The 11,832-nt window shown below is 63.4% G+C and overlaps 1 protein-coding gene across 1 annotated transcript; it reads left to right on the top strand.

Annotated features, from left to right (window-relative positions):
• Positions 1-2,872: 2,872 nt before the first annotated feature.
• ECEL1 (endothelin converting enzyme like 1) lies at positions 2,873-10,889 on the top strand. The gene is made up of 18 exons (XM_016950705.3): positions 2,873-2,989; positions 3,960-4,846; positions 5,447-5,515; positions 5,623-5,733; positions 5,821-5,913; positions 6,119-6,243; positions 6,492-6,714; positions 7,201-7,299; positions 7,536-7,610; positions 7,761-7,864; positions 8,107-8,165; positions 8,246-8,297; positions 8,866-8,933; positions 9,085-9,209; positions 9,559-9,624; positions 9,902-9,997; positions 10,240-10,316; positions 10,463-10,889. Exons 2-18 carry the CDS (start codon positions 4,061-4,063, stop codon positions 10,560-10,562), a joined length of 2,328 nt encoding a protein of 775 aa, XP_016806194.1. The 5' UTR covers positions 2,873-2,989; positions 3,960-4,060; the 3' UTR covers positions 10,563-10,889.
• The last annotated feature ends 943 nt before the right edge of the window (positions 10,890-11,832 follow it).

Below are 11,832 nucleotides of genomic sequence, written 5' to 3'. Positions count from 1 at the left end.
GGCTCCGGCCTTCCTCCACCCCCTCCCTGCCACCCCGGCCACTTGGGAGAGTCATTTCATTTCTCAAATTAAAAATCCATTTTGTGCTGTGAATAATAGATGGGATGAGCCCCGAGAGGCCGGGTGGAGGACAGGAAGCTGGCTGGAGGCGTGTTTTTAGGGCTCAGAAGATACCACAGATCTGCAGGGGAGGAGTAGGGCCTGGTTGGACAGGGTGGAGGCTGGCGGGGCTCGTCCTGGAGCTGACACCCTGCTGCAGCACACCGAGGCAGGGCAAGGGGTTCATCCCCACCCACATGCAGGCCGCAGGAGAGAAGCGGGTCTGACCACAAATGGGCTCTGGTCAGGACCAGGCCCGGCGTTAGGTGGGCAGCCCCACCTCAGAGCAGGGCACTTAGCAGCCCACATGGTGAACGTGCAACAGATGCAAGCTATTGGTGACAGCACACTGTCCTCAGGGAGGGCTCTATGTCCAGAACCCAAACCAAGTGATGCCCTGTTCGGCAGAGTTGCTGGGATCTACCCTTGGTCAAGGAGGAGACAGAGAGTCAGGTTCTGAACCCCTCATCTCTGCCCCTTGCATCCCCTCGGGCCTTTTCTCTCCAAGGCAGCTCTGGCAGCACCCAACTGCTCCCTGAAGCTGGGCACCCAGCTGCCTCACTCAGGGCTTGACTGGGTTTAGCTGGGCACCACTGTGGCCTGTCATTCTCTTTCTCATGAGTCATGGGGTCATCTTGGTAATTAGGGGTAGGAAGAGATCCCCCAAAAGAGTGAGCAAGCTACAGGCCAGACCACTGGTGCCTACTCCCCTACAGCGCCAGCTTCCCTTACAGAGAAGGTGCTGGAGAGTCAAGGAGGTGGGCCTCTGACTTCTCTTTATTGGCAGTCTGTGTGGGGTGGCCAGGACTGAGGGGTCAGAGGGCCCAATTCCAAGTCAACTCCTGTAGGCCCTGGTTGCTGCTCTCAGCCCGGGGCTGGGGGATGCGATGTGAAAAGAAAAGGTGAGGTGGAGCCAGGCAGGTCGCCCGGCAGGGAGTCGGGAGGCCCATGAGCAGACCAATAGCAGCTGAGTCTGGGAGAGGGTGGCTGGAAGGGGGGTCCCAGAGCTGACCCGGGAGGGAGGAGGAAGGGATGAGGGAGGGCAAAAGGAGGGAGGAGAGACTGAGGGCCTGGGGGCTGCCCCCCACCCCACCCCCGGGACTGGAGCAGAAGAGTCCCTAGGGAAGCGTGTTTGCCTCTGTGCCTTTCTGTCGGAAGAGTCGGCTCTCTGAGACAATATCCATTTTTACATTTCTTGGAAATTTCACGGCATTCATTTCGGGGAAAATAAAAGCTGTCATTGCTGGAGAAATGATACCAATCAGGGCCTGAAAAGGCTGGAAAATTATCCTCCTGGAGACGGGAACATTGAGGGAAAAATGCAGATTAAAAGCACAAAGAGCCACTTTGCCACCTCCCCGCCCTCCCCTCCCCCCTTCATGGAATCACCACATTATAAGTAATTCCATTTTTCCTCTTTAGAATTAATAGGACCCAAGAAGGATGCATGGGGCAGAGGACAACCCTGGGGTGGCCAGAGATGGAGGCAGGGTATCCAGAGTGGGGGCTTAGAGATGGAGAGATGAACAGGCAGGGAGAGGCAAGACAGGGGCAGAGGCCGGCACTCAGGGCCAGGGCTCAGGAGCTGGGCAGGTGCACAGACCCTGAGGAGGAGAACAGGATGATGGGTAGGTTATCAGAGTCCCTACCTTGTTGTGATTTTTATGAGATGGTGCTCCATGGCTCTCACACATTGTTTAGGCCAATCCTACGGGCTGGAGCCGGCAGACCTGGGAGGGCTGGTGCTTTGTGGGGTCTCCTGCTAGAGACACCAGAGGCAGGGTAGGGCAGAGAAAGCAGAGATTCCAGAAACAGTATCAGTCTTCCAAGGAGCCCCAAGTTCTCTGTGTCCCATTAGGGCCAGGCTGTCTGGCCAAGGCAGGCAGGCAGGTAGAAGAGGGCTTTGCCTCCAGGCAGTGGGGAGGCCCCACATTTAAAAAGCCAGTTCACCTGGAAGAAGGCAGGGGGTGAGTAAATTCAGAGTCCCTGCACCCAGCCTGCCCTCCCATCAGTCCACATACCAGGGTCTTGAGGCTCAGGGCCTGTCTGAGGCCTAGGGCTGCTGGCCAGAGGGGGCAGGCTCCAGCCTTCCCTGGCTCCAGCAGGGAGACTTCGCTCATTCTTCTCTTGGCCTTTTCTTCCTACCTGGGCCAGGGACTCCCTGAGCCGTGATGCCAGGGCCACCCAAGGCTGGGGAGGATGGGGAAGGGGGCGGCCAGCCCTCTTCTTGCAGGAGTCCCCGCTGAGCTCCCTTCACCAGGGGCTAGGTGAAGGGAGCGAGGCCAACCAGAAGCCCTAGTGGAGAGCCCATCCAGGGCAGGGGTTCCAAGGAGGACAAAAAAGCCGGTTAGTGAAGGTGCGCTCTGCGCCAGGGACTGTGCCGGCAAACACAGGCACTACTGACACCGCCCCCAGCCCTTCGGAGGAGTCCTCGGCTCCTCATCTCCAGCTCCAGCCCCTTTCCAGCCGGCTGGTGGGCGGCTGGGAGTGGGGACACTGGATCGGAGGGGACCCTTCACGGGAGTACTCGCTGCCCTCACTCGTCTCGGAACGCGGCTGGACCCGGAGTCCCCGACCGCAGCCCGCGCACGACCCCCGGGAGCCTGTCTCCGCGGCCGCCGACCCACGTCCGCGCTGCCGCCCCACTGCCAGGTGGCCCGAGAGACGCAGGAGGAAGGAGGGGCGCGCGGGGCGGGCGGAGGAGGGTGGAGCCGCCGGCGCGCCCCCTCCCTCGGGCCGGCAGGCGGGCGGCGCGGCGGGCTCGGCGCGGCGGCAGAGGAGGCGGCGGGCGCTGGGAGACACCGGACGCCCGCTCGGCTGCGCTGCGGCTCAGGCCCCCGCTCGGGCCCGACCCGCTCGGTCACCGCCGGCTCGGGCGCGCACCTGCCGGGTAAGTGGCGCCCGAGTCCCTGCCGCTGAGGCCACCATCGCGGCCACTTCCGTCGCCGCCGCCGCCACTGCGCGGAGCCTCCCGGCTTTGTCTGCGTCCTCTAGGCTGCGGCTCCGGCTGCGGCTGCGGCTGCGGCTGCGGCTCCTGGGCTCGGCTCTCGGGCTCCGCGGACTGCGCCGCACGGCGCCGGGGCTCGGGGGTCGCCAGCCAGCTCGCTCCCCGCCGGGGGTGAAACTTCGCCCAAGTTTGGGTTCTGGGGAGAACCTGTTGAAGCCAGGAGTGGCTCGGGGCGGGGACAGAGATGGTGGGAGTGGGGGGAGGGAACCCGTCTCGGGTTCTCCATCAGGGCCGTCCAGGGGGTGGGTTGTGTGTCCGCCACCCTGGGGCGTTGGCGCGCGCCCCTAGGGAAGGGGCGAGTGGGCCGTCGGGCCACCGAGCAGAAGGAGCCAGCGAGCGGGGTTGGCGTGGTCGATCCCGCGGACTTCCGCGAGGACAAAGTTTGGTTCTTTGGCCGCTTTGCGGAGCGTCTGTCTGGGTCCAGCGCGGAGAGCTGAAAGTGTCGCATAGACGCGCCCCTGACCGCACCTCCTCACTCCAGCCTCCGCTCCTTCCCCCACTCCATCCGGCCTTGGCTGGGGCAGGTCGTGGAAAAGAAAGGCGAAGGGGAAGAGGGACGACCTTTCAATGAAGGCCCACTACGTGCCAGGCCCCTTGCCTGGCGCCTCTTGCTTCCAATAAGAGCCCTCCCAACCCTGCGGCCCTCAAGTGTGTGCAGGGAGGGAACAGGGGGGAAGACTCCACTGTGCACCCGGGGGTGGTGGCCCCGCCGAACCCTCATAGTCCCTGGTTTCCGCAGTGAATGAGGCCCGCGGCTGGGGCCTCTGCACCCAGGCCTGTGTCCCTCCTCGCGGTGACCCTGAGCCCCATCCGGCTGCGGCGCCTCCTGAGCCTGCTTCCGCCCTTCCCGCAGCTGCGGCCCCAGGGCCATGCGGAGGCCCACGAGGAGGCCGGCGGCCACGCACATCCCGTAGCCCAGGTGGCCCAGGTCTGCACCGCGGCGGCCTCGGCGCCATGGAGCCCCCGTATTCGCTGACTGCGCACTACGATGAGTTCCAAGAGGTCAAGTACGTGAGCCGCTGCGGCGCGGGGGGCGCGCGCGGGGCCTCCCTGCCTCCGGGCTTCCCGTTGGGCGCTGCGCGCAGCGCCACCGGGGCCCGGTCCGGGCTGCCGCACTGGAACCGGCGCGAGGTGTGCCTGCTGTCGGGGCTGGTGTTCGCCGCCGGCCTCTGCGCCATTCTGGCGGCTATGCTGGCCCTCAAGTACCTGGGCCCGGTCGCGGCCGGCGGCGGCGCCTGTCCCGAGGGCTGCCCTGAGCGCAAGGCCTTCGCGCGCGCCGCTCGCTTCCTGGCCGCCAACCTGGACGCCAGCATCGACCCATGCCAGGACTTCTACTCGTTCGCCTGCGGCGGTTGGCTGCGGCGCCACGCCATCCCCGACGACAAGCTCACCTATGGCACCATCGCGGCCATCGGCGAGCAGAACGAGGAGCGCCTACGGCGCCTGCTGGCGCGGCCCGGGGGTGGGCCTGGCGGCGCGGCCCAGCGCAAGGTGCGCGCCTTCTTCCGCTCGTGCCTCGACATGCGCGAGATCGAGCGACTGGGCCCGCGACCCATGCTGGAGGTCATCGAGGACTGCGGGGGCTGGGACCTGGGCGGCGCGGAGGAGCGTCCGGGGGTCGCGGCGCGATGGGACCTCAACCGGCTGCTGTACAAGGCGCAGGGCGTGTACAGCGCTGCCGCGCTTTTCTCGCTCACGGTCAGCCTGGACGACAGGAACTCCTCGCGCTACGTCATCCGCGTGAGTGCGCCCCCTGAGCGCCCTGCCAGCGGCCGCGGATCCGGGGCGCAGTGGCCTTGCCCAGGGGTCCCTGCGCGCGGGAGGCGGGTGCGTGAGAGGAGAGGAGGGAAGAGACGAGCAGGAGAGGGGAGGGGAGGGGAGCGCACAGAGGCAGAGCGCTGGAGGAGGGCGCAAGTAATTTCCCTGGGGTAATTGCGGTGTTTAGAGGAGCCGCGGGAGCCGCAATTTCCCAGCCCTCTGGCAGGCAGTGAGGGCCAGGAGGGAGAGGCGCGCCGGCGGGCTGGGTTGACATCTCCGCGAGTTCTGGAGCTGGCCCCAAAGCTAGGGGTCCCAACTGTCAGTGGGGGACCTACGAATGCCCCGGACAGATAAGGAAAGTGCAGACGTACAGGGGTAAGATTGGGCGTCCGCAGGCTGGGACAGTCAGGGATGGGACTTTGGCCATCTCGTCTGGGTGGAAAGAGGGGCTGGGGTCTGCGTGCTTCTGGAGCTGTACTCATGGATGTCTGGTTGCTCTCTGGGCATTGGAGTGGGAATTCCCTCTGTTTAGGGAACCTGAGGTGTGGGCCTCTGACCTCTGGCCCCTGTCTCCCTCCCCAGATTGACCAGGATGGGCTCACCCTGCCAGAGAGGACCCTCTACCTCGCTCAGGATGAGGACAGTGAGAAGGTGCTGGGGCATGGGATGGGGAGGCAGGGAAGGCCTGGGGCCCCAGGAGGGGTGGATCCAGGCTAGGCCTGTCCCTGTCCCTGGGTGAGCCCCCTCCCCTGGTGCAGATCCTGGCAGCATACAGGGTGTTCATGGAGCGAGTGCTCAGCCTCCTGGGTGCAGACGCTGTGGAACAGAAGGCCCAAGAGATCCTGCAGGTGGAGCAGCGGCTGGCCAACGTGAGCAGACCAGGACTGGAGGCTGCCCTGGACTTGAGGGAGGGCATCATGGAGCAGGGCTGGGTCAGCTGTGATCTCTCCCCACAGTTCACTGTGTCAGAGTATGACGACCTACGGCGAGATGTCAGCTCCATGTACAACAAGGTGACGCTGGGGCAGCTGCAGAAGATCACCCCCCACGTGAGTGTGGCCCAGTCCTCGTGGGCAGGCAGGGTTGGGGGCAATGCTGCTGCTGGGACTACAGGGTCATCTCTCCCCAGAGATGGGCAAACCCTTCCTTGGCCATGGACTCTCATGTCCCCTCGCTGCCTCTCTCTGCCCCTCTCCCTGTCTTCTGTGGCCCCTGCCAACCCTAGCCTCACTGTCCCTGTCCTTGGTCTCACAGTTGCGGTGGAAGTGGCTGCTAGACCAGATCTTCCAGGAGGACTTCTCAGAGGAAGAGGAGGTGGTGCTGCTGGCGACAGACTACATGCAGCAGGTGTCGCAGCTCATCCGCTCCACACCCCACCGGTATGGCTGCAGATCTGGCATTTTCTGCCCAGCGGTCACTAGGTCCTTCCCCTGCACGCTGGATCTCTCTGCTGGGTGGGCTTTACATTTTCTGCTCTGCATAGCTGGGATGACCCCCTGTCCCTTCTTTGTGGGGCTGTCTGGGTCCTGGGTCCAGCCACAGGTTGGCAGGCACAGGTAGGGGTGGTGCCCTTGGTGGCCCACATGCATGTCCGTCTGGACACCCACTGGCTTCACCTGGTCCCCAGGGTCCTGCACAACTACCTGGTGTGGCGCGTGGTGGTGGTCCTGAGTGAGCACCTGTCCCCGCCATTCCGTGAGGCACTGCACGAGCTGGCACGGGAGATGGAGGGCAGCGACAAGCCACAGGAGCTGGCCCGGGTCTGCTTGGGCCAGGCCAATCGCCACTTTGGCATGGCGCTTGGCGCCCTCTTTGTACATGAGCACTTCTCAGCTGCCAGCAAAGCCAAGGTGGGTTGCCCTTGTTTGAGTGAGGAGGATGGTGCTGAACTGAGGGTGGAGCCCTCCCGAGGCCATGGTCCTAATATGGGGAGCCCCACATGTCCCCTGCAGGCAGGGGGACCAGGCCCTGCTAAGTACTCAGCCGATTCTGAGGCCCCAGGCTGCTCCTCCACAGGCCTCCTCCTCCAGGAAGCTTATGTGGACTATCAACTGCAGGCAGACCTCCCTGCCAGGCCCCAGCCCACCTTCTCAGGCATGCTTGGGAGGCGTGGCCTTAGGGATGTCTGTGGTCATTGCTGGGGCAGTTTCCTCCTCTATCTTGTGAGCCCTCATGGGTGCAGGGCCTGGATCCCCACCTCCAAAGTATCCTCTTGGTGTTCAGAAATGAGGTTTGGGCTTAGAAAGTGGTGCTTAAAGGCAGGGGTACCCCTCCTGCCAGGAGTGATAGACCAGGCTGCTGGGTTGACCCTTGCTCCCTGACCCCTGACCCTGCAGGTGCAGCAGCTAGTGGAAGACATCAAGTACATCCTGGGCCAGCGCCTGGAGGAGCTGGACTGGATGGACGCCGAGACCAGGGCTGCTGCTCGGGCCAAGGTGAGGGGGGACCCAGTGTCATTGGTTGGTCCCATATATATTGAGCACCTACTGTGTACCAGCGAAAGAGAGCAAAAGGGACAAAGAGGCCTTTGTGGAGTTGACCAGGCCTGCCTCCCCCACTGTGAAGCCCACTCCCAGGCTGGCCTAGTGCTCCCTTCCTTGGTGGGTAGGGTGGGGGGCGGGGGGCTGTCTCCCGAGGCCCGGTGCCACCTTCACCTGCCCTCGGCCCGCAGCTCCAGTACATGATGGTGATGGTCGGCTACCCGGACTTCCTGCTGAAACCCGATGCTGTGGACAAGGAGTATGAGGTGGGCCCTGACCCTGCCTGCCCAGCCTGTCCACAGCCCCTCTACTAACGGCACTCAGGAGGGCAGGTGGCCTGCACGGCCAGGTTGTTGCCCAGTCTGCAGATAGCCCTGCCCTGGCCTGCCGCTGAGTGCCGCCTGTGCCTCCTGCAGTTTGAGGTCCATGAGAAGACCTACTTCAAGAACATCTTGAACAGCATCCGCTTCAGCATCCAGCTCTCAGTTAAGAAGATTCGGCAGGAGGTGGACAAGTCCACGTGGGTGCCTGGGCCAGAGCTGGGGGTCAGGGAAGGGTTGTGGGGAAAGGGCAGGAGCTGGTAGGGCAAATCGTCTCACAGCCATGCAGATATGGGGGGCACACACGCCAGCACAGGGCATGGGGTGGGGGCCGGCAGGGTGACCCCCAGACTGTCAGGAGATGGCTGATGAGGAAGCTGTGATGTGAGGGTAGTGGGGGAGGGAGTGTGTTCCCCCCATTCACCCCAGCATCCCTCCACAGGTGGCTGCTCCCCCCACAGGCGCTCAATGCCTACTATCTACCCAACAAGAACCAGATGGGTAAGGGGATGTGTCCCTACGCCGGGTGGGGCATGGTCCGAAAGTGGATGGGTTTCCCACTGAGCACCCCCTTCTTGTAGTGTTCCCCGCGGGCATCCTGCAGCCCACCCTGTACGACCCTGACTTCCCACAGTGAGTACATAGCTTGCCCTGTTTGTGGCTGAGGGCAGGGCTGGCATTGCAGACCTTGTCTACCAGGTGTGTGTCGGCGTACTGTGGCTCCAATCGCCCCAGACCCAGCTGGGTTCAGGAGTCAGGACAGCTGTGGACCCTGGCTCCCCACTGCATCCTTGGTTATTTAGAAAAATGTGTAGGTTTGTTATTTGTAACTTCCTGGGGTCTTCTTTACTTGTTTGAGGCTCATTTTGATGTTTCAAAGGTGGCGCAACACTAATGATGAGGTAGGAGGAGAAACCCCTACGTAGGTGCCTCCGTTTCCCTCCTGTCTCCTCCAGCCCTGTTTCACCGCCCAGCCAGCTCTGTTAGATGTGATTTCCTAAAAGCAGCTGGATGGGTTCCACTGGCGTTCACATAGCGCATGAGGAAGCTGAGGCACAAGTGCCCCTGGACCGCACGGATGCCTCTGTGGCCTCCCTGGGCCACCTCCTGGCCTGGCCAGGGGACATCTGGGGCCTGGGCAGCAGCATGGGGCTCTCAGAGGGTGGAGGGCTAGGGCCTGATGCTGCTGCTGTGGGCCCAGGTCTCTCAACTACGGGGGCATCGGCACCATCATTGGACATGAGCTGACCCACGGCTACGACGACTGGGGTGAGGCCTGTTGGGGCCCCAGGGGATGGCCCGGAGGGGGCAGGACAGGCAGTGGAGAGGCAGGGTAGGGGATGGGCTAACTGGGGCTGGTGGGTGGGGAGGGGAGGGGGCTCAGGTAAGGGTGGGTCTCAGCCTGCTGCACTGCCCACAGGGGGCCAGTATGACCGCTCAGGGAACCTGCTGCACTGGTGGACGGAGGCCTCCTACAGCCGCTTCCTGCGAAAGGCTGAGTGCATCGTCCGTCTCTATGACAACTTCACTGTCTACAACCAGCGGGTGAGACCCCCACCTGCCCCTTGTGCCCCTCAGGCCTGGTGGGGCACGGGCCGGGAGCATCACGCACACCCTTGCGCACGTGCACATGTCCAAACAAAACCTGTGCCCAGGTCCCTGCACACACACTCGGTTCCCACGCACACTCACGTGGACAGATAATGAGTGTCCGCAGACTTACGGAGGACAAGGGGGTTGGGGGGAAAGAGTAGGGTTGGAGCCCCCCCTCAAACTCTCTGGGCAAGGGAAGGAGAGGGGTGGTAGGAATTAGGGGCTGGGGCCCAGGGTATCAATGCCTGAGGGAGGCCAGCTGGGCCCCAAGCAGCCCCCTGGCCTCTTCCCTTCCCGGCAGGTGAACGGGAAACACACGCTTGGGGAGAACATCGCAGATATGGGCGGCCTCAAGCTGGCCTACCACGTGAGCGGCCTGCCTGTGCTCCACCCCTGCTGCAGGAGGGACGGGGGCTGATGAGGACTCCAGAGGAGGGACAGAGCTGCCTCTCCCTGCCCACCCTGCTGAGCTCTAGCCTGGGGTGGGGCACGGCATGTGCTGGGGTCACGGTCCCCTGGAAGAGGAAGGATTCACGGGCCCCCCTTCACAGGGAGAGCAGGGAGGGCTACCTAGATGGAGGACAGAGAAGAAGCGGTGCCCAGGGTGGGCAGGCATAGCAGGTCCATGCTCTCTGTGTCCCCAGGCCTATCAGAAGTGGGTGCGGGAGCACGGCCCAGAGCACCCACTGCCCCGGCTCAAGTACACACATGACCAGCTCTTCTTCATTGCCTTTGCCCAGGTGGGCCGGGTGGGGGATTGGACTGGGAGCCTTGGGGTGGGGACATGGCATCCAGGGTCAGTCCCAGTCCTGCCTTGCCCAGGCTTCGCATGGACAGCCTGTCTGTCATCACCTGTCCTGTCAGAGGTGATGGTCCTGTGGTGCTGAGGGGGCCTACCGCCTTGTGTGCTGGGTGGGGGGCAAGGGGGCGGATGCCTGGCTTCATCTCCCCCTCCTCCCCTCCACCCCGCTCCTGGACCCAGAACTGGTGCATCAAGCGGCGGTCGCAGTCCATCTACCTGCAGGTGCTGACCGACAAGCATGCCCCTGAGCACTACAGGTATGCCCACCTGCCCGCCTGGCCTTGTCCACTCCTTGTGTTTGGGGTGGGATCAGGGGGCATGGGAAGGAATAAAAGTCACCCCTGGTTGCTGGGGTTGGAGTGGCTGCAGGGCCCCACACTGTGTGGGTCTCTCCCCACCCCAGGGTGCTGGGCAGTGTGTCCCAGTTTGAGGAGTTTGGCCGGGCTTTCCACTGTCCCAAGGACTCACCCATGAACCCTGCCCACAAGTGTTCCGTGTGGTGAGCCTGGCTGCCCGCCTGCACGCCCCCACTGCCCCCGCACGAATCACCTCCTGCTGGCTACCGGGGCAGGCATGCACCCGGTGCCAGCCCCGCTCTGGGCACCACCTGCCTTCCAGCCCCTCCAGGACCCAGTCCCCCTGCTGCCCCTCACTTCAGGAGGGGCCTGGAGCAGGGGTGAGGCTGGACTTTGGGGGGCTGTGAGGGAAATATACTGGGGTCCCCAGATTCTGCTCTAAGGGGGCCAGACCCTCTGCCAGGCTGGATTGTACGGGCCCCACCTTCGCTGTGTTCTTGCTGCAAAGTCTGGTCAATAAATCACTGCACTGTTGCCTTGGCCTCTTCACGGGTCCCCAGGGCAGGCGGAGCTGGAGAGAGCCCTCTGCAGGGAGGCTAGGGCACTTAGCACAACCGGGACCCTGGAGAGGACCTTCTTGTCTCCTGGTCGCCCTGGCTTGGCCGCCTGTGTCCAGCCTTCCTGGACTCTTCTATCTTTTCCACCAACCGACGGTACTTCCCTGGCCCAGCTGCCCTCCCCCAAAGCCTTGCCCAGGGCTTCTTGCCCAGTTCTGGAGCACCCCTAGTTCAGCCTCATGGCCTGGTGACCCGCATTCCAGGGTGATGCTGGGGCTTATGCCCCCTGCAAGTCTGAAGTAGGAGAAGCTTCTGCCTTGTCTGAGCCTGGCCCTTGGCCTCAGCCTCCCTGGAGAAGGGGATAGCGATCCACACTTCCATGGAGGTGAGGCTGACCCACAGGACATCTCAGCCTCTCCTCCAGTGTGGAGACAGGCTTCTGGGGTGCAGAAAGGAGAGGACTGGTAGGAATGGTAGGCTCCTGGCATGAGGAGGGTGGACAGAGGCAGGGAGTGCTGCCCAGGCTGGAGGCTGCCGGCTGGCCCCGCCTGATCATAGAGGGGCGGCAGGGGTGGGGGGATTATCCTATTGGGCAGCCCCACTCAGGGATCCCGAGTCTGAATTGAGTGGGACCAGCAGGCACCTGCCCTTCCTCCCAGGTCTGTTATTCTTCCTTTGGGGTGGCCTAGAGGGGTTAACCCCTCCCTGGGCACCGCCTGGTGTGGCCATCCCCATCTCATGAATGGAAGTGGCAAATCTCTTGCCAGCCCAGCTCTTGTCATTCTGCTCAGACAACGCCTGCCTGCACCCTGTCCCCAGCCTTGAGAGACCTTTAAAAAGTCCTTCTTATTGGAGCCTTGGGCAGGACAGCCATGCGTGGCCCTGCGGAGGAGGCTGGAACTGAGGATACCCACGGGAGT

The sequence above is a fragment of the Pan troglodytes genome, chromosome 13, assembly GCF_028858775.2.
Source record: "Pan troglodytes isolate AG18354 chromosome 13, NHGRI_mPanTro3-v2.0_pri, whole genome shotgun sequence".
Taxonomy (NCBI): Eukaryota; Metazoa; Chordata; class Mammalia; order Primates; family Hominidae; genus Pan; species Pan troglodytes.
This window is presented reverse-complemented; position numbering and strand designations above follow the sequence as displayed.